Genomic DNA, 22953 nt, shown 5'->3' on the forward strand with positions numbered 1-22953 from the left:
CTGAGAGTCCATCTGACAGAACCACAAGGGAAGTAAGAACTCTGAAGGAGAAGTTGTACGATCTCCAGTATTTATTTAGGAAAGAGACAAGAGACGATTAATATTCTAAGTACCCATATGCATTCTTTAAGGATTTATCCTAGGAATGCAAGGTTGCTTTAGCCATAGTAACAGAATAAAGGAGAAAAATCATATAATTACCTCAATAGATGCAGAAAGGAACATTTGAAAAAATTCAATACCAATTTCTCAGCAGTTTTAATGTAAAGGAATTTCTTCATTTTGATAAATGGCATCTGTGGTGAGCTAACATCATATATAATGATGAAACACTGAACACTTTTCCTCCAGAGATTGGGATCAAGGCCAGGATGTTTGCTGTCACCACTTTTATTCAATATTGTACTGAAGACCTTAGCAAGGGCACATGATACAAAATCAATATAGAAAATTTATATTTTTGTATATGAACAGTAAACATTTGGAAGATAAGGTTAATGAAACAATTTCATTTACAAAGGAGGCTGAAAGTAACATAGACTTCTTCAAAATGAATTTAGCAAAAGATGTAGAAAAACCTCTACCCTGAAAGCTATAATACATTATTGAAGGTAATTAAAGAAGATCTTATTAAGTAGAGATTCTATGTTCATAGATTAGAGAACTCAATATTGTAAAGATGTTGTCTTCTCCCCAAATAGATCTGTGTTCAACTCAATGCATTCATAATCCTAGCAGGCTTTTTTTTCTGACTGTGCTGGGTTCTTCATTGTGGTGCATGGGCTTCTCTTGTTGCAGAGCACAGGCTCTAGAGCATGGGCTTTAGTAGTTCTGGAGTATGGACTCTAGTTCTGGCACACAGGCTCTCAAGCGTGCAGGGTCACTAATTGCGGCATGCTCACATAGTTGTGGTGTGCTGGCTTAGTTGCCCTGCGGCATGTGGGATCCTGGTTCCCTAATCGGAGAATGAACCCAGGTTCCCTGCATTGGAAGGTGGATTTTTAACCGCTAGACCATTAGGAAGTCCCCTAGCAAGCTTTTTAAAGATTAAACATTGATAGCTGATTCTGAAATACAATTGGATTTATAAAGGAACTGAATAGCCCAAACAGTATTGAAAAGGAACAGAATTGTTATTACTGTCTGACATCAAGATTTACTATAAAGCTGTGATAATTAAGATAGTATGGTGTTGGCATAGGAAAGATGAGTGGAACAAAACATGAAGTCCTGAAATAGAAATGTCTTTGGTGAATTAATTTTAGCAAAGGTACAGGACAGTTCAGTAAAGAAAAGATTTTCAACAAATTATGCTGAAACACCTAGATATCTGTATGGAATGAGTCTCAATTCCCACATATACACAAACATTAATTCAAGGTAGATCATGGACCTAAATGTAGAAGCTAAAACTATAAATCCTCTGGGAAAAAAAAGACTATATTTGTGGCCTAAGAGCGGACAGAAGGTTCTTATATTACACAAGACACAGAAAGTAACAACCATGAAAGAAAAATTTGATGAATTGACTTTGTCAAACTTTAAGATGCATACTATTGAAATAGGCCAATAAGAAAATGTATGGGCAATTTACAGGCTAGAAGAAAATACTCAAAATGCATATATCTGACTTGTATCTGGAATAGGTTATTTTAATGTCCTCTAACTCAATAATAAAAAGACAGCCCCCCCCCTTTTTTTTGTGGTAATGGGCAAGGATTTGAACCTGTGGTTCACAAAGAAAGATACATCGTTGGCTAGTAAGCATAAGAAAATCTTGTTAGAGTCACTTGTCATCAGGGAAAAGCAAATTAAAATCATCATGAAATATAGCTCCACATTCCCCAAGTGGTTAAAATTTAAAAAACTGGCAATAAATTCTCAGTGTTGGTAAGGATGTGGACCTACTGGAACTCTCATCCATTGTTCATGAAGAATGTAATGGTAAGGTCACTTGGGAAGTTTCTTATAAACACTACAGATATACCTAGGGCATATGTTTATAAAAATAAACATTAACAACATTAATAAATTATTATAAAAATGTAGCCTCTGACCAAGCATTCCACTCCTTGTGAAGTGGAATCTTTATCCTTAAGAAAACATGTATCCAGAAAAGACTAGCACAAAAATGTTCATAATATTTTATTCATAAGAGCCCCAAACTGGAAACAGCTCAGGTGTATGTACATCAACAACAATATGGCTGAACCATATTATATTTGTGAACGGAATACTATTCAGCAATAAAAATGAACTACTGATGTGTTCAGCAACATGGCTAGATCTCAAAACTATCATGCTGAGTGAAAAAGGATTTACATAAGTGTATGTACTGTATTCTGTACTCTAAGACCAAATTTGCCTGTTAATCCAGGTGTCTCTTGACTTTCTACTTTTGTATTCCAGTCCCCTATAATGAAAAGGACATCTTTTTTGGGTGTTAGTTCTAGAAGGTCTTGCAGGTCTTCACAGAACCAACCGTTCAACTTCAGCTTCTTCAGTGTTACTGGATGGGGCATAGCTTGGATTACCGTGATATTGAATGATTTGCCTTGGAAACAAAGAGAGATCATTCTGTCATTTTTGAGATTGCATCCAAGTACTGCATTTTGGACTCGTTTGTTGACTATGATGGCTACTCCATTTCTTCTAAGGGATTCTTGCCCACAGTAGTAGATAAAATGGTCATCTGAGTCAATTTCACCCATTCCAGTCCATTTTAGTTTGCTGATTCCTTAATGTTGATGTTCACTCTTGCCATCTCCTGTTTGACCACTTCCAATTTGCCTCGATTCATGGATCTAACATTCCAGGTTCCTTTGCAATATTGCTCTTTACAGCATTGGACTTTGCTTCTATCACCAGTCACATCCACAACTGGGTGTTGTTTTTGTTTTGGCTCCATCTGTTCATGCTTTCTGGAGTTATTTCTCCACTGATCTCCAGTAGCATATTGGGCACCTACGAACCTTGGGAGTTCATCTTTCAGTGTCCTATCTTTTTGCCTTTTCATACTGTTCAGGGGTACTCAAGGCAAGAATACTGAAGTGGTTTGCCATCCCCTTCTCCAATAGACCACATTTTGTCGGAACTCTCCACCATGACCTGTCCATCTTGGGTGGCACTACACGGCATGGCTCACAGTTTCATTGAATTAGACAACGCTGTGGTCCATGTGATCAGATTGGTTAGTTTTCTGTGATTGTTTTCGATCTCTCTGCCCTCTGATGGAGAAGGATAAGAGTCTTATGGAAGCTTCCTAATGGGAGAGACTGACTGAGGGGGAAACTGGGTTTTGTTCTGATGGGCGGGGCCATGCTCAGTATATCTTATATCCAATTTTCTGTTGATGGGTGGAGCTGTGTTCCCTCCCCTGTTATTTACTTGGTCCAAACTATGTGGAGTTAATGAAGATAATGGCGACCTCCTTCAAAAGGTCCCATGCATGCACTGCTGCACTCAGTGCTCCCAGCCCAGCAGCAGGCCACCACTGATCCATGTCTTCGCTGCGGATTTCTGGACACTCCTTGGCAAGTCTGGGTCAGTCTTTTGTGGGGTCACTACTCCTTTCTCCCGGGTCCTGGTGTGCACAAGTTTCTGTTTGTGCCCGCCAAGAGTCTATTTCCCAGTCCTGTGTAAGTTCTGGCTGCTCTATGGTGGGGTTAATGGCGACCAGGTCATAGCAAACACCCTCTTCCAACAACACAAGAGAAGACTCTACACATGGACGTCACCAGATGGTCAATACCGAAATCAGATTGATTATATTCTTTGCAGCCAAAGATGGAGAAGCTCTATACAGTCAGCAAAAACAAGACCCAGAGCTGACTGTGGCTGAGATCATGAAACCTTGTTGCCAAATTCAGACTTACATTGAAGAAAGTGGGGGAAAACCACTAGACCATTCATGTGTGACCTAAGTCAAATCCCTTAGGATTATACAGTGGAAGTGAGAAATAGATTCAAGGGATTAGATCTGATAGATTGCCTGATGAACTGTGGATGGAGGTTGGTACAGGAGGGAGGGATCAAGACCATGCCCAAGAGAAAGAAATGCAAAAAAGCAAAATGGCTGTCTGAGGAGGCCTTACAAATAGCTGTGAATAGAAGAGAAGCGAAAAGCAAAGGAGAAAAGGAAAGATACAGCCATTTGAATGCACAGTTCCAAAGAATTGCAAGGAGAGATAAGAAAGCCTTCCTCAGTGATCAGTGCAAAGAAATAGAGGAAAACAATAGAATGGGAAAGACCAGAGATCTCTTCAAGAAAATTAGAGATACCATGGGAACATTTCATGCAAAGATGGGCTCGATAAAGGACAGAAATGGTATGGACCTAACAGAAGCAGAAGATATTAAGAAGAGGTGGCAAGAATACACAGAAGAACTATGCAAAAAAGATCTTCACACCCAGATAATCATGATGGTGTGATCACTCACCTAGAGCCAGACATCCTGGAATGTGATGTCAAGTGGGCCTTAGGAAGCATCACACGAACAAAGCTAGTGGAGGTGATGGAATTCCAGTTGAGCTATTTCAAATCCTAAAAGATGATGCTGTGAAAGTGCTGTACTCAATAACCAGCAAGTTTGGAAAACTCAGCAGTGGCCACAGGACTGGAAAAGGTCAGTTTTTATTCCAATCCTAAAGAAAGGCAATGCCAAAGAATACTCAAACTACCACACAATTTCAGTCATCTCACACGCTAGTAAAGTAATGCTCAAAAATCTCCAAACCAGGCTTCAACAGTACATGAACTGTGAACTTCCAGATGTTCAAGCTGGTTTTAGAAAAGGCAGAGGAACCAGAGATCAAATTACCAACATTCCCTGGATTATCAAAAAAGCAAAAGAGATTCAGAAAAACATCTGTTTATACTTTTTGATTATGTCAAAGCCTTTGACTGTGTGGATCACCACAAATTGTGGAAAATTCTGAAAGAGATGGGAATACCAGACCACCTCACCTGCCTCCTGAGAAATCTGTATGCAGGTCAGGAAGCAATGTTAGAACTGGACATGGAACAACAGACTGATTCCAAATAGGGAAAGGAGTATGTCAAGGCTGTATATTGTCACCCTGCTTATTTAACTTATATGCAGAGAACATCATGAGAAACACTGGGCTGGATGAAGCACAAGCTAGAATCAAGATTGCCGGGAGAAATATCGGTAACCTCAGATATGCAGATGACACCATCATTATGGTAGAAAGCGAAGAAGAACTAAAGAGCCTCTTGATGAAAGTGAAAGAGGAGTGTGAAAAAGTTGGCTTAAAGCTCAACATTCAGAAAACTAAGATCATGGCATCCGGTCTCATCACTTCATGGCAAATAGATGGGGAAACAGTGTCAGACACTGTTTTTTTGGGCTCCAAAATCACTGCAGACGATGACTGCAGCCATGAAACTAAAAGACGCTTGCTCCTTGGAAGGAAAGTTATGACCAACCTAGACAGCATATTGAAAAGCAGAGACATTACTTTGCCAACAAAAGTCTGTCTAGTCAAGACTATGGTTTTTCCAGTGGTCATGTATGGATGTGAGAGTTGAACTATAAAGAAAGCTGAGCACTGAAGAGTTAATGCTTTTGAACTGTGGTGTTGAAGAAGACTCTTGAGAGTCCCTTGAACTGCAAGGAGATCCAGCCAGTCCATCCTAAAGGAAATCAGTTCTGGGTGTTCATTGGAAGGACTGATGTTGGCCACCTGATGTGAAGAATTGACTCATTTGAAAAGACCCTGTTGCTGGGAAAGATTGAAGTCAGGAGGAGAAGGGAACGACAGAGGATGAGATGGTTGTATGGCATCACCAACTCAATGGAAATGAGTTTGAGTCAACTCCGGGAGTTGGTGATGTACAGGGAGGCCTGGTTTGCTGCAGTCTATGTGGTTGCAAAGAATCAGACACGACTAGTGACTGAACTGAACTTATGTACTGTATGATTCCATTTACATGATGTTCTGGAAGAGGCAAAACTAATCTGGCATTTAAAACATTAGAATAGTGTCAGCTAGTGTATTTGGAGATTGTCTGAAAAGAGGCATTAGAGAATTAGTGGGAGTTTGGTGGTGGTGTAGTACTCTGCCTCTTGTGTCACATGGATGTATATACATTTGTCAAAATTCATTGAACTGTATATTTTAAGATTTATACTTTTCATATATGTGCATGAATAAAATGCTGGAAGGTTATGTGAGAATTATAATAAATTCATTAGATTAGTAAGAAAATGAATGATTTCAACTTTCTGATTTATTGATCTACTGTGTGGTAGCTAGTCTTCAAAGATTGTCCTCCAGTGAGTGAAACGGGCCTCCCAATATTCATTCCCTTTTGTAGTCCCCTCCCTGTCTTCTGGGCTGGTTCCATAAATCACTTTTAATCAATAGAATGCAGTGAGGAAGTGACATTCTGTAACTTCCAAAGCTAAGTTGTAGCTTTCACCTGGGTCCCTTATAGTGCATTTTGTGGGAGATACCAGTTGCCATGTAGAATGTCCAGCTACCCGCGATTGCTGTGTTGAAAGGAAACCCCAAAATACCCATATTGACAGCTGTTTACAGTGGTGGGGGAGAGGGGAGAGAGAGATGCCTGAACAGTCTTCAGTTGTTCTAGCCTCTCAGCTGAAACACCAAACATGCATTTGAAGAAACAGTTTTAGACATCCAGCCCAGTTCAGTGTTTTGGTGATTTAATCCCAAGCCACTCTCTAACTGCAGTGAACCACTCGGCTGAGTCCAGTCAATCCACAGAACTGTGAGAGATGATAATTTGTTTTAAGCCACCAAATTTTAGGTTGGTAGCTAAAACTAACGTTTCTAGAGATAAATGAAATGTGTTGTACATAGATACATAATACATACACATGTAGATATATGGATAGATATAAGATAAACACTAGATTAAAAACACAATTGCCAAAATTTAAAAATAAGGTGTATGTCTTTCTGCCTTTATAAAAATTATGGCTAGTATTAGGATTTTCATTCAGTTTATCATTCATTCATTTGCAATATGATCTGCTAATGGGATTGAAAATCACATTATTAAACATATTAGTTATATCCATACATCAAATATTTATGGGCTCAAAGCCTATGAGAAAAGTGACGTCCTTGGAAACTTGATCTATGTCAAGAGGTTGCAGTGTTACTATCTTAGGCCCTCTTAAAATGAGATATGCCTGTACTGAATCCTATACTTTGGAGGGAAGAATGAGGATGCTACAAGATTTGTAGGTATGTTGTAGCTCTAGGTAGCCCCCACCCCATCCCCACATTGGCCCTTTTAACTCCACTGCAGACTTTCTTAAAAAGAAAAACCCACCTATTCTTTGTGACACCACTTCCATCCCCCTGTTTAGGTCCAGTGTGATAATCTCTGATGGTCAATTTCTATCTTCTTTTGCCTTCCTAACAATAAAGAAGAGTCTCAAATTACTTGACCCTGTGCTTCGATTGCTTGCCCCTAATTTAGTTTGTCTTCTTAGTCTCACCAATATGAAACAAGTCTAGACAGACACACTGTTACCGATGACTTAATACTGCACTATAGGTTTATTGCTCAATTTCAGTAGTGCTGGGGTAGGTAGAAATTATATTTTGTGCTATCACATAACATTATTAAATAACATTTTCCAAAGTATAGACTTTTGGTGAAATAAATCTTTAATAAATAATAAAATATATAAATATATTGGGCCAGGGAATTTTTTTGATCAGGGTGGTATATTACTAGGAAAGTGTCCCACATAAAAAAATTCTGGGAATTTGTGTTGTGAACCTCCTTTTAAAGTTTTAACTTCTGTTTTTCTGATTATACATGTAAAACATATTGACTGCAAGAAATTTGGAAGTAACAGAAAAGTACTTTTTTTTTTAAAAGGAGAAATATATAACAAAATTTGTATTTTAGACTCTGCATCGGCATATGCAAATACCAATTGACTTATTTTCATAAGTTTCACAGGCAACTGTAGCTTGGTATGGCCAAACTGAATAGCCCCCTCTATAGTTCTAGAACTAATGTCCACACGGTCACCCAAGACAGAAACTTGGCAGGTATCCAAGATTCCTTTCCCCACTCCCCATGTCAAATTAAAACCTTCAAAACTTTCTTCTTAATTTATTCTTTAATCCCTCCCTTCATGAAGTGGTGATGCTGAACTGCTCATCTTTTATCTCCCTATCGTGTTTTTTTCAGTTGTTGCTACCATGTTGCTCCTGGAATGATGTTTCTAAAATATGCATTTGATCTTACAATGGCTTCTCAGAGCTTTCAGAGTAAACTTCACATTCTTTATTTTGGTCACTATAACCTTCATGACACCACATTGGCCAACCTCATCTCATTCCATTCCCCATCCCTGGCATCTTAACCCCCAAGCAACTTGCTGTTCCTCAGGTATATCATATTCTCATTTGCCACCCTTGCATCGTTGTGGAAGGCCCTCCCCTTTCTCTTTTAATAATAACATTGATATCTATTTGTCTTATTTTCACTCAATAACTCCAGGAAGCCTTGCCAACCTCAGCCTGAGTTATACGCCTCTCTTCCAGTTACACTTAGCCTACGATGCATGTCTCAATTATAACATATATTTATCATATATTGCCTTACTTATCTATCTGCCTCCCCAAAGTATAATAGGTACTTGAGAAATGTTTATTATGTAGATAAAAGGTATTTCTTTGGAGATTGCTTCTTTTTATCATCTGGATCACTTTGTGAATGAATTCTAGAAGCAGAGGATCTAGGTGTTAAGTAAGGATTTATTTAAGATATGGATAAATAAGGAAAGCTAGGATAGGAAGGACAATTTATCATCAGAGACGAGGATGGAAATAAGTAGTTACTTTGGGTTAGTTAATGAGGGAGTGGTCCTTAGTGGTTTTACTTTATTTATTTTTTATCAGTGGTTTTAGATTTTTTTAATCAGTGGTTTTAGATATCACCAAAAGCATGATGAGGAGAAGGAAATATTCTGAACATTCAGAAAAATTATAATGTAAATAATTTAGTCATGTGATAGTCACTTTGATAGTATTTAAATGAATGTCCATATTGTACATAAAAGTGTATAATGGAACAATAATAATGTTTTGAAGGTAAGGACCAAATTTAATGTTTCTTTAGTATTCCGTCTATTGCCCCTTTTATAAGGTGTTTGAATAAATTATTTCTACTGTCATTGAAAATATATCTAAGAATATTAAATAAAATGTGTAAAGAAAGTACAAATCTTTGAGCATTATTTTAAAATATTTTAACCAGTAATTGCACATCTGGGAATACAGTGCAAATAAATGATACTAATATACATGATAAAATGTGACTATTAATGATAATACCTCAGGATATTCTTGAGAATCAACTCACAACATATGCAGAGCCCTTTCTACTTCTTAATAGAGGTTAACTGCTGTTAACTAATGTTATTAATATTTGTTTTTTTCATGTTTTTTTAAGTTAAAAATAAATATCTGCAAACTTTTAAAAATACAAAACTAGTAATGAATGAAAAGTCAGTCATGCAATGGTAGTCACAAAGCATAGATTCTCCTATTATACTTCCTTGAAAATTGCAAAGTTACAGTAACTAGTAGTTTGGGGTAAAAAATCTAATTTAAGAATGAATTCTTTAATCTTAAATCTAATTCTTCCTATTGAGAAATTTGCTAGGTTAATTTGAGTCAGAATGAGATTTAAACTATTGGAAGGATAAAATGGAAGAAGATACTTTATAAAAACTGATTCTTTAGCTCATATTATTCACAGACTAAGAGTCCAGTTAGTATTAATTCTGTTTACTTTTTTTTATTTTCTATGATTGACTATCTCAAGCAGTTTTATTCATACAAAATATATTTCTCATTCAGACAAGGGAAATGAATAAGTTTGTCGGTTTTTCTAGTAGTTGTTTATGGTCTTTTTCAGTGTTAATTTCTTTCTTTATCAATGGTAAATTCCATGAGGGCAAAACTATGCCTGATTTTTTTTCATTCTTATGTTCCAAACATGGTACTTGGCACAGAGTGATAAATAAGTATTTATTTGTTCAACAACAAATGATTGGATGAACACAACCTTATTACAACCATGTATTTATATTATGTTGTTCAAATAAAATTTAGACTCTAGATTTGCATGTTAAAGAACAGCATTTTAATGCTGAATTTGCAACTGTTTTCTATTTCTAACCATTTTATTTCCCACTGAATGATCTGGATCTGTTTGGTTTGTCCTAATGCCTAAGTTATTGCCAAGTTTTAACTTTGGAAATAGCAAGGATTAACTAGAATACTCTAGTAGGTTCTTAATATTTTATTCCAAGCTAATTTTCACCCAGTGAATCATAATTTCACATATTTGGAGTTGTCCAAAACATGTATGACTCATTTTTTAAAATTCTATTTATGCACAGAATGAATTTTTATTTTAATATTTTGCTGTCTGTTCCTGTCTTTTTTATTCTGTCTCTTACTGGCTAAATAAGATATCCTAAAGCAAATACTCAGGAGTTTCCTTAAAAGCACAAATTCCCTAGAAAGCAGGAGTAGAAAATAACTATTGCCTGCTTTTGTTATTTTGTGCTGATTTTTAACATTCTAGAATATTAACAAGTGCTTATTATGTTCATGATTCATGTAGATATATTCTTAAATCCTTTAATTTAAATTTAGAATACTATAAAACAAGTAGCACATATTTTCTATGGTATCTGATGAAAATTTTTCTATGCTATTTTTAATGCATTCATTTAAAGCCCTATTTTACAAATGTAGAATATGAAAGCCAATGGGTTATTATCTTTGTTTTGTATTTGTTAACCTAGTTAATAGTACTAATATAAATTTTAACAAAAATGTTCTCTATTTTAAATAGGAGTACAGCATCACTTTCAGTTAAATACATCTGTTATAGTTTATCAAAATAATATCCTCTGACTGTATTCTTTTGATTAACCAAATATCCCCTCTCTTTGTCTTTTTGAGTAACAGCATGCTTCTATGACTCTTTAATTAAGTGACCTTTCCTTACATTTGTCTCGACTGGCTTCTGTTTACAGAAATTGTAAACCAATTGAATGCTCTGAGCAGCTTAGATGAAGATCAAGATGACTGCATAAAGCCAGCAAATATGCCTTCAGCTAAATCAGCCAGTTCCTCTGAAGGTCTAAGAGCTTTCTTCCTTTCTTTCTGCTTCTGATTGCCTGTATTTACTGTGACCTGCTACCTCTTGACTTTCTGTCTGTACTTAGCTGTCAGTTTTGTCTTTGTGCATTTCCTTTAATAAATTTTCGTTGGTAATTTGTAGTGCACCAACAGGCAACAGCATAACAGAACTTACCATCTTTAGTAAAACCCATATCTGGATGATAGGCAGTGATTTTAAAATATAAGATAATAACTGGTCATATGACATAGTTCTTTAGTTAGCTTATATATTGTAACAACATTGTTTTAGAAATATTTGCTTATATTACATCAGTTTGAATTATTCATTAATTTAGGAGTGAAGGACATTTTTTCTCAGAATATATGTTAGTACTTTTTTATTGAATCAAGTAAGATTGAGATGAGTTTCTCTATTTATTATCTGTTATTTTCAAATTCATATGCATATGTCTGTTTTATTTTATTTGAATATGTTGGTATGCTACAAAATACTTGAATGGCATTCTTTCATTGGTAAAATGCTATATCTTATTATTTGCAGGTATTATTAGTGTGAATTTTTACAGTTTGAAATGTTTCATGAATGAATGATAATTATGCTTAACTCTATGTAACCACAGTGAACTGACACATATGTTTATTTTCAGAGCTTATCAACAAACTTAACTTTTTGGATGAAGCAGAAAAGGACTTGGCCACTGTGAATTTAAATCCGTTTGGTGATCCTGATGTAGCAGAATTAAACCCGTTTGGAGATCCTGATTCAGAAGGTAGCACATTTTTTCTTTACTTTTGAAGTCTTTATTTAGTCAAGTTCTCATGGTTTGTAAGGACAGAAAGAGATTTTTTTGTTTTGTTTTAAAGACTTATAAATTTTGTTTATAATGACTATTACTTATTCAATACCACTTGCAATTGATTAGCAATTCTGGATAGCTTCTATTGAATTATTTTTAAAGAAAAAAGAAAGCCTACATAGACATTTACTTGGGGCTTATTTTTTTTTTAACTCTGTATTAGTTTGGTCAAATAGGAAAGCTCTAATATTAGATATAACAGTATTTTACTTGGTTGGCATACAGTAAAGTCTCATTATTTTGGCCTTACCAAGCAAGATCAGGTTGTGGGAAATACCCATATTAGGACGATGGAGGTGGCCTCTCTCTTTATACGGCTTCTCCACCCTCACACCTCAGTCTGATGAGCCTCTCCACCCCTAATTCCCTGTCTCTAGCTGGGAATTATTCTCAGTAACAAAAGTTAAATTGTGCATGTGAATGTCACAGAACAGAAGAAAAGATTAAGAGCTACTCCTGTCATATATACAACATATATAGAAGAAATAAAACCAAGGTTTTTTTTTCCTTAGTCATTTTTCTTATCAAGTAGTTTCAAACTATTAAAGCTTAGAAAAGAGCTATTAAAGAAATAAGACCTTTGTTTAATTAAAATCTGTTTGCTCAAAGTAAATGCAAGAATGGGTAGCCCCTGTTTGCATCTTTTAGACTGCTTTTATGACATCCTCATGAGCTTTAAAGAATTTTGCTACTGCCGATCATGGTGAAAATGAGGTTTCAATTTAAGGATTCACTGTATTAGAGCAATATCATTTCATAATCTACTTCTTCTTCTTCTCCTTCCTTTACTTTCTCCCTTCTTACCAAATTCTAAATTAGTAAGTTTAGATTACTGAGATTGTATTTTTTTGTGACTAATTTTATATTAAAGTATTTGAAATCTTAATGATTATAATACATCTTAGAAGTAATCTGGTTCAGCAGCCTCTTTTCACAGATTAGGGAGCTGAGGCCCAGAGGAATTAAGTGATTTGAACAAGAACTTCAGGTAAATGGAGGTGGAGTTGGAGCTAAGATTACTAATCAAGTGTCTTCTTTTGACCACAGAGCTCCTTAATTACATAGTATATATGTCTGAATACACTGAGCTAAAAAAAATTACCAAAATATTTTGAGATAGGAGTATTTGAGCTTTTCATTTTAAAATTAAATAAGTAATTTTTAAAAAATATATGTGTGTCTGTTTCCGAGGTATAGAAAAGAGTACTACATAATGTATATATTGTATCTCTATTTTGGAAAGGTTAAGAGAGCCTGATTCAGAATCTTGAATTATGCCTATAGAGCTAAGAATAAACTTGACAGCCAATATTTTCTTTAAATAAACACTTCTTGAAGACTTTAGAATAAGTATTTTCTATTAGAAGAATACTCATTTTTCTTGAAGTAATTTATTATTAATTTTTATGATTAAAAACATGCATTCTCAAGTAACAGAAGTAGTTAGGAAAGAAAAAAATGTGTTGCGGTTGTTTAGATATTTGTTTTTTTTTGTTTTGCTTTTATAGTTTTATTTCTGCTCTTAGATTCATGACAGTCTGTGCTTCAGTGACCTGTTTAGAAAGTCATTTTAAAATGTATGTTATCCTTTAAATGAAATAATCTCATCTTAACTCTCCTTTGTTGCTATTCTGTCATCTTCAAATCTTGCTCTATAGTTTGAGTACTTTCTTGCTTTTGGTTTTATAAGTTATGAACTTGCTTGGATCAATTTTTGTAATCCTTTACCTGAAAGTAAAAATAAAAATGGTATTTCCATTAAACAGCTTTTGTCTATTTCTTAAGCATTTGAGACTTGGGATTTGTTAATAAAAAATTGAGTCGGCAAAAAAACTCTTCAGTCTCTTCTATGCTCAGAGAAAAGAAAATGCTTCATTTAGATTAGTATAAAGGTTATAGTGGTGTTTGAGTATTATCCTGGTGTTACTAAAGATACAGTTACTGAGTCTCTTCTCTACCTTAGGCTGTTTTTAAATTCATTTCACTGTTGATTTATTATGATTTTATGAATTCTGTTCAATACTTTATGATTGCTTCACCATGGTGTATAGAATTTCAATTTAGAGTTGTTTGTTTTAGTTATCTTTTCAATATAAAGACAAAATAATTTTTCTGGACTAATGTATAAAGTATAAGTAAAAGTAGTTTGACTCTAAAATATAAAAATCATATATATATGTCAATGAAGAGATTTTTATGTTAATTGGATTATATTGTTCGAAATGTCACTTATGAAACAATTATTTTTCTTGAAGATTTTAATAACCAATTTTCTGCCTTCTTCTCCTAGAAATATTTTGTTAGAGTTGCATGGCATAATTAAAATTACTTTTGAACTGTTCTATGATTATCAGCTCTCTGAAACTTTTTTCCAATTTAGGGAAGTGTTTATATCATTAAAATCTAAATTTTAAACAGTTTTATTATACATTCCAGTTTGGGGTGTGTTTTTTTTTTTTTGGTGGGGGGCCGCGCTATGCAGCTTATGGGATCTTAGTTCCCTAACCAGGGATTGGACCCAGGCCCATGGCAGTGAAAGCACAGAGTACTAACCACTGAACTGCTGTGAAGCTCTCCCTGCTTTTGTTTTAAAATATTAATAAACATAAAAGCAAAATGCTGGTACTAAGTTCTCCATAAGTATTTTTGGAGGACATAATACTATCGTAGTGCTTTTTGTGATGTGAAGTCAGAATTTTATTTTTAAGAGTACCTTTGTTTTCAAATTGAAATTTGTAGTAAAATTTAGAATTTAGTGGAACACATCTATCTGCTCAGTATGATTTTAATGTAGCTCTTTCAACTTTTAAGTCTTGTTATTCCTTTATGTTATTATATAAAGTATTGACTGAATATGAATTATGTTGAAAAGGCCCATTAAAAGCTGTAAAGATTTAAGGTCTTATAGTATACAGAAACCTGGTCTTTGACGACTTCACAAAAACAAATTCAGTGACATATGGTGTATTTTTGATATATTCCAGAATGAATTTTCAGATTCCTAAGTGATCTCTGCTTGTGTAACTACCAGAGACCATTCTAAAATTAAGTTCATTTTATGTTTTTTTTAAAAGCAGAAATTTTTATATATCAGTTTGGGGTGGGACAACTTAGTATAGTGAAATACAATAAGCAACAATAGATGTTGTACCTCTAAGAAGGTTAAAATTTCCAAAATCAGCATACCATAATGTCAATTTAGAAGAGATGCTAAGAGCATTAACAATTCAAAGATGCTATTTCAGAGAGCACCTAGAGAAGTAGACAAAAATCTTAGATATCACATCTTTTGAACTTAGCTCCTCTAAAACATATTATTGATTTGTACTCTTTCAACCTCATAGAATATTAATTCAAGATTGAGTATTTTTGAAGACTAAATATATAAGCAAGTATCAGGTAGTATTAATTTAATTCATCTTTTGCTATTGTTTTCTAGAACAAATCACTGAAACAATTTCACCTAAAAAACCAGAAGAATCCTTTTATAGTAATAGCTATAATCCCTTTAAAGAGGTACAGACTCCACAGTATTTGAACCCATTTGATGAGCCAGAAACCTTTGTAACTGTAAAGGATTCTCCACCCCAGTCTGCAAAAAGAAAAAATATAAGACCAGTGGACATGAGCAAGTATCTCTATGCTGATAGCTCTAAAACGGAAGAAGAAGAGTTGGATGAGTAAGTACATTTCATTTTGCAATCATCATATTTTAACTAAAGAGGTCTTTCTGTAATATATCTTTGTGTGCATGTATGCTCAATCATGTCTAACTCTTTACGACCTCATGGACTATATAGTCCACAGGCTCTTCTGCCCAGGGGATTATCATGGCAAGAATTCTGGAGTGGGTTGCCATTTCCTCCTCCAAAGGATCTTCCTGACCCACAGATTGAACCCACATCTCCTGCATTGGCAGGTGGATTCTTGACCACTGAGCCACTTGGGAAGCCCTAATGTACCTTTAGTTGGGTAAAAAGAGGTCTGCTGCTGCTGCCTCTGTTTAGTCACTAAGTCATGTCCAACTCTTTGGAATCCAATAGACTGTAGCCCACCAGAGTCCTTTGTCCATGGGATTTCCCAGGCAAGAATACTGGAATGGGTTGCCATTTCCTTCTCCAGGGATCTTCCCAACCCAGGGACTAAATCCATGTCTCCTGCATTAACGGACAGATTCTTTACTGGTAAGCCATCAGGGAAACCCAAAAGGAGTTCTGTCCCTATGTTAATATACAGTTTATAAGTTAGTATCTATCTCATCCCAAATCTAAATTTTTATAATCTTGACCCTCATTCTCTCACCCTCTTCCACATGATTATGTATGCATCTTAAACTAACAAATGAAGGAAATATGTTTCTGGAGTCTCTGGTTAGAATTCCAACTGTATCTTCCCAAGCAACTATGTTATAAATGGTACATAAGTGTTTTTAATTGATTCTTGAAGGCATTACACTTCAGTTATGTTATGGGTCTATTGTGGGAACCAAGTAATTATTTCTGATATTGATTTGGTGAGAAGATTTATTCAAATGCCAAGCAATGAGATCATGACATTTATAAATTCAGAATTATCTGCTTTTGCATTATTATTTCTACCCAAAAGAGAGGTTTATTGACCACAGGCTCAATATATAAATAGTGTGATTAGGGCTTCCATTTTACTCAAATCCAGATTAGGAATAGGAGAGTGCATTCACATCGTATTCTGGAATTGTACACTGCAACCCATGTAGCTGCACACTGTGGCCCTGAGTATGTTTGAAAAGCAGCAATAAAACTTTTAGCCATAATGGAGTAGCATGGAGTATTTATAGCTTCTTGTCTTACACAACTAAAAAACTGAATAAAATGTATAAAACAACAGTTTTTGGACATAAAATTGCACAGGACCCCTGAGAGAACAGAAACAAGGAATGTGGACACTACAGTTGTCCAAGCTTTATTAATGGGAGAGTATTTCCAAGTGCAGTTCAGGGAGAGAGAACCCAAACACTCCAGAATCTCCCTGTGCTGAGGAGGCAGTTTGGACTTTGAAGGTACGAGGTAGCTAGAATTTGTGTACAGAGTATCAGAGAGGAGAAAGCTACTCATAAAGAGTTTCAGCAATCTGTAGAAAGTTTCTCTTGAGTCTTTGCTGTTGCTGCTAAGTCACTTCAATCGTGTCCAACTCTGTGCGACCCCATAGATGGCAGCCAACCAGGCTCCCCTGTCCCTGGGATTCTCCAGGCAAGAACACGGGAGTGGGTTGCCATTTCCTTCTCCAATGCATGAAAGTGAAAAGTGAAAGTGAAGTTGCTCAGTCGCGTCTTGACTCTTAGCGATCCCATGGACTGCAGCCTACCAGGCTCCTCCATCCATGGGGTTTTCCAGGCAAGATTACCGGAGTGGGGTGCCATTGCCTTCTCTTGAGTCTTTAACTGAGTACTAATCAGAGTATAGGGCTTCCCTGGTGGCTCAGACAGTAAAAAATCTGCCTGCAACGCAGGAGACCCCGGTTCGATCCCTGGGTTGGGAAGATCCCCTGGAGAAGGGAACGGCTACCCACTGCAGTATTCTGGCCTGGAGAATTCCACGGACAGAGGAGCCTGTTGGGCTACAGTCTGTGGGGTCACAAAGAGTCAGACTTTGACTTCACAATCAGAGTACACATATGAGGAAGTTACTGAGAACAAAGGATTAGACAGAACAATCCCTGGGGTTCACTCAGGATCAAGAGTGGTTTGAATTTCCACCAAGAGAGAAAAGACATCCTAACATATGGGACATCAAGTTGAGTCCACAGAAAAGTATTGTCCCAATAGTGGGACTAAATTAACCCTTGACTAAAGGCTGTTGTAGGCTTTCCCAACGAAGTTTAAAAGCAAATCTCAAAAGAATCAGAATAATTTCACATAATTATATGCCACACAGAGCCCAAAAATATTATATTAAAAAGAATGCCAAAAAATTCAGCATCCAACACAAAATTCATGATGTCTGACAGTCAATCAAAAATTGATCAGGCGTGGAAAGAAGCAGGAAGTTCTGACTACTAATGAGGAGGAAACTCAGTCCTTAAATATGGATGCAGAAATGGTTCAGATGATGAAATTAATAGACAAATGTGGTAGTTTAACTATTATATAAATATACTCCAGATATTCAAGAAGGTGGAAGAAATTATGAGCATGGAATACAAAAAGTAAATTCAGGTTCAGTTTATAAAGAGGAAATATACAAAATCTGATGAAAAATACACTGGATAGGATTAATCCCATGTTAGATACTGCAGAAGGAAGTATTAGTGAACTTAAATACTTAGCAATAGAAACTCTCCAGATTAAAACATAAAGGGAAAAAAAGTGAACAGAGGATCAGTGGGCAACTTCAATTAGCCTAACATAAATGTAACTGAAGTTCCCAAAGGAGAGGAAAGAAGATGAGGGAAACAGAAAAACATGTGTAAATCTACAGGTATGAGCAGCTGGATGAACCACAAGAATGATGAAGAAAACTGTACCCAGGCTTCTTAACAAAAACAATTCAAGTTAGAAGATAGTTGGGGTAATATGTAACTACTGAAAGAAAGTAAGAAAAGTCACTCAGTCGTGTCCAACTCTTTGTGACCCCATGGATGCACAAGGTTCCTCCATCCATGGAATTTTCCAGGCAAGAGTACTGGAGTGGGTTGCCATTTCCTTCTCCAGGGAATCTTCCCGACCCAGGGATGGAACCCGGGTTTCCTGCATTGCAGGCAGATGCTTTTACCCTCTGAGACATAGTCCAGGAAAAAGAAAAAAATCTGCCAAAACAAATTTTTATTTCCAGGGGAAAAAAAAATGGTCAAAATAATGGACATTTCCAGACATGCAAAACCTGAGAGAACTCATCATTATCAGACATGCTTTGCAAAAAAATGTTACAAGGAAATCCTTCAGGCAGGAGAAAAATGACAGTATTTGGAAATTTGGATCTACACAAAGGAATGATCAGCACAGGAAGTGGCAAATAGAATATATATAAAATACATGTCTTATTTTAAAAAATCTCTTTAAAAGATAATTGATCATTTAAAGTGTAAATAACAGTATATTCTGGGTTTTGAATAGAGGTAGAAATGAAATAAATGACAGTAGTCACACAAGGGCTGAGCATGGGGAAATTGAATACTGTTTTAAGCTTTTTATACATGTTATTTGAAGATATACAGTACTATCTTTTTTTCACAGATGACATAATCATTTATGTAGAAAATTATAAGGAATTTCTACAAAGACTACTATAACTAAAAAGTAAATTTAGCAAGGTAAAGGATACAATATCAATTTATAAATTCAGATGTATTTCTCAATAGTAACAATTAACAATCAGACGTAGAAAATTCTAGAATACCATATACTAAAGCATCCAAAAAAAAATAAACCAAAACTCAGGGATAAATTTGGACGAAGATGTTCAATGCAATACCTGTGTGCTGAAAACAATAAAACATTGCTGAGACAAATAAATGGAGAGAAATGTTATAGCCATGGAGTCACACTGATCCATAGATTCAGTGCTATCCCAATCAAAGTTTTGGTGTATTTTCTGTAATAATTGATAATGCTAATTCTAAAATGTATACAGAAATATGATGGACCTAGAATAGCCAAAAGAATTTTGTAAAAGAATAAAGTTTGAGTATTTACACTACCCAGTTTCAAGACTCATTAACCAAGACATTCTAGTATTGGCTTAAAAGTAAACATATAGTTAAATGAAAGAAAATATAAATAAATCTATAGCTAGACCCACACATAAATTGCCAATTGATTTTTGACAAAAGCAGCACAGGAAGTCAGGCAAGGATAATCTTTACAACAAATGGTGCTCAAATAATTAAAGGTCTATTTCCCCCAACCCCTCCAGAAAAGAACTGCAGTCCTTACCTCACAACAAATATAAAATTTTATTAAAAGTAGATCATACACCTAAAAGTGAAAACTGAAACATGGGAACTTTTAGAAGAAAACATAGGAGAAAAATGAATTAGGCAAAAATTTCTTGAATAGAATGCAAAAAAAAAAAGTCAAAGGAAAAAAGTTATAATTTAGACTTATTTATTTATTTATTTATTTTTTTAATTTTAAAAGCCAGAACATTTATTGTGCGACTAATTGTTGAAATCCTTAAGATGAACTGGATGCTGCAGCAGCCGCTCGCTTGGGTTTAGGTGTTGTTCCTTCACGGAATCCATGCCTGAATCTGCGGTATACAATTTTTAGGTGCCTCATTCGACCAGTCCCGGTGGTATTTCGTCTTTTAGCTTTAGCACTCCAATTATACTTTCTCTTTCACTTGGCAGGGTAGCCACACTTGCCACACGTCGACTTCTGAAGGTGGTAGGCCTTAGAGCCACAGCGGCGGCACAGCATGTGCGTCTTATTCTGACGCTTTCCAAACGATGACGTTCCCTTCGTCATCTTGCTTCTGCCGCCGAGACCAAAGATAGACTTCTTTAAAGTTAAATCTTTTGCTGTTTAAAAAACACTTGTGAAGATAAAAAGGCATGCCACAGTGTAGCCAGACTTTTTTGTAAAATACCTATCAGTCAAGACTTCTATCAAGTATATGTAAAGAACGCTAGCTCAATGATAAGACAGACTGTCTTTTTTAAAGAGAGAAAAGATTTGAACAGACATTTCACAGAAGATACAAGAATAGCCGATGTGTACAGAAAAAGTTGTTCAACATCTTAGTCATCAAGGAAATGCAAATTAAAACCATGTAAGATACCAGCACACACCCACCTGAATTGCTCAAATTTAAAAGACATTACTATACAAGATACTGTCAGGGACATGGAGCCACTGGTACTCTCAGAACTCTCAAAGTTCTAAATGTAGCTATTTTAGAAAAAAAAATTTTCCAGTTTTTGAAAAAGTTAAACATATTCCTATTGACCTAACCATCCCATTCCTAGGTATTTAACCAAAAGAAATCAAAGCGTATGTCCACAAAAACTCATATACATGAATATTTAACAGCTTTATTTATCATAATAGCAAGATATGGTAATAACCCCAGTGTCCACCAATAGTCAAATAAATAAGCAAATTGTAGTATATGCATAACAGTGGAATACTGCTCAGTAATAAGGAACTAATTATTGATACATATAAGTGCATGGATCAGTTTGAAAGTTGTTATGCTGACTGAAAGAAGTCAGACCAAAAAAGAGCATATACTATATGATATCCTTTATTTAAAACTAGAAAATACAGTCTGTAATGAGAGAAAGTAGACCCATAGTTGCCTGAGACTGGAGGTGGAGGGAGGGATGGATGGATTAAAAGGGATGCAAGGAAACTTTTGGAGAATTGGAAATGTTTGTAGTCTTGATCGTGCTGATGGTTTCACGCTTATGTGCATATATAAAAAACTCATCAAGTTATACTTTTTAAATATGTGCCACTTACTGTATATCAATCATACCTAAATAAAGCTGTTAAAAAAAAAAAAAACCCACAGCAATATTTAACTTTATTAACAGAAATAGTCTGTCACATGAGTGATTCCTAACCTAGATTTCTTGGGCTTTAGGTTTGTTTGATGAAAATAATTGATGTGAAACAGGGGAGATCTACAGATATTTTGCATTTTTTAAAAGCTAAATAATAATGATATTTGCTTACAGTGAGGCTATCTGGGTCTTTGTTTTCCTTGGAAATACTGAATTGCATTGTACTGATGTTATTTAGACCTTAAGAAAAATAGTTATTCCTTTCAAAATGCAGTGTAGTAGGAAATTTTTTCAAAATATGGGATATATGGGTTGAGAGGAGAGTAATAAAAAGGCTCCTTTGATGTACAAAAATTGGGAGCATTTGCTTTGTGCAGTAAGAAATGTCATCCCTCTCCTGTACATTGGTCAATTCCCATTTTGAGCATTACTTTGCTTCTAGGTGCTGCACTTTACAAGGGGCATTGATGATTCAAAGCATTAATAGAGTAGAGTGAACAGTCATTAAAATCTCCAGAAACCACATCAAATGAGCAGTGACTGAGGACATAGGGACTATTTGACTTAGTAAAGAAGTGGTTTAAGGGAACTATAATAACCAAGTTTAAATATTTGTAAGACTTATTTGAAAGAAGAAGGTAGTTGACTTGTTTTCTGTAGCCCTGGAACTGCATTTCTCAACCTTTGCTCATTTTACAGCACATGGGTAATAACTCTCACATGTGCTACATGCTTCCATGGGCATAGCTAGGTTTTGATAAAACTAAAAAATAGTTCTAACCTATAAGAACAGGAATTATGTCATGATAATCATCTGATTCAAAACCCAGGTTGAGATCTCAATACTAATTAATAACTATATAGGAGTTGAAAAAGTTGGCTCTAGCTGAAGTTGTTGTATTTGTTTTCTTTGAAATGGCTAATGTGTGATCAAAATAAAATTTCTCATGGGTGGTGTAGGTGCTGAGTAATAACCACACACCTAGAGTATTTGAATGTAAATGCAAACTTTAAAGACAAACATTCAGTCACTCCAAGATGCATGAATATTACACAATGTACACACACCCTGCTCTCTCCTATTAACAAATTAAAGCGACATCTAATGTTTGCTTAAACTTTTAAAATGCCTTAATAAAAACTAAAATCAGAATGACTAGGTGTTTCCTTTTGACCATTCTTTTTCCACATGAAAGTCACAGCCTTTACAAGTTTCCCATGAGTAAAGAACATTCTGAATTGCTCAATCATCTGAGGTTACCAGAGGAGCCTACAAACACTCAGCTTTTTTGTAGGAACATTATCCATAAATCTCAAAGGTTGCTTGTCAGCTAATAATGTCCAGGAAGAACTCTGTGTTAATTACTTACCTGGTATTTCTCATCTTTGTCTCCAGAAGTTTGTAGGTCCAAATTAAGTGGCAAAAATCTTCCA

At 35.4% G+C, this 22953-nt stretch overlaps 1 protein-coding gene and 1 pseudogene across 24 annotated transcripts in view; one reads left to right on the forward strand and one right to left on the reverse strand.

Moving 5' to 3' along the window:
* EHBP1 (EH domain binding protein 1) overlaps positions 1-22953 on the forward strand; it is a 583640-nt gene that overhangs the window by 392313 nt on the left and 168374 nt on the right. For 21 of the 24 annotated variants that reach the window (XM_055540421.1, XM_055540420.1, XM_055540419.1 and 18 more), the window contains 3 exons: positions 11071-11175; positions 11827-11949; positions 15476-15716. In XM_055540421.1, coding sequence (XP_055396396.1) covers positions 11071-11175; positions 11827-11949; positions 15476-15716 — 469 coding nt within the window. The remainder of the gene's footprint in view (positions 1-11070; positions 11176-11826; positions 11950-15475; positions 15717-22953) is intronic. The other 3 variants (XM_055540435.1, XM_055540439.1, XM_055540440.1) reach the window with 1 other exon arrangement.
* On the reverse strand, positions 20149-20530 carry LOC129623223 (60S ribosomal protein L37-like; annotated as a pseudogene).

Source organism: Bubalus kerabau, chromosome 11, assembly GCF_029407905.1.
Source record: "Bubalus kerabau isolate K-KA32 ecotype Philippines breed swamp buffalo chromosome 11, PCC_UOA_SB_1v2, whole genome shotgun sequence".
In the NCBI taxonomy this organism is placed as follows: Eukaryota; Metazoa; Chordata; class Mammalia; order Artiodactyla; family Bovidae; genus Bubalus; species Bubalus kerabau.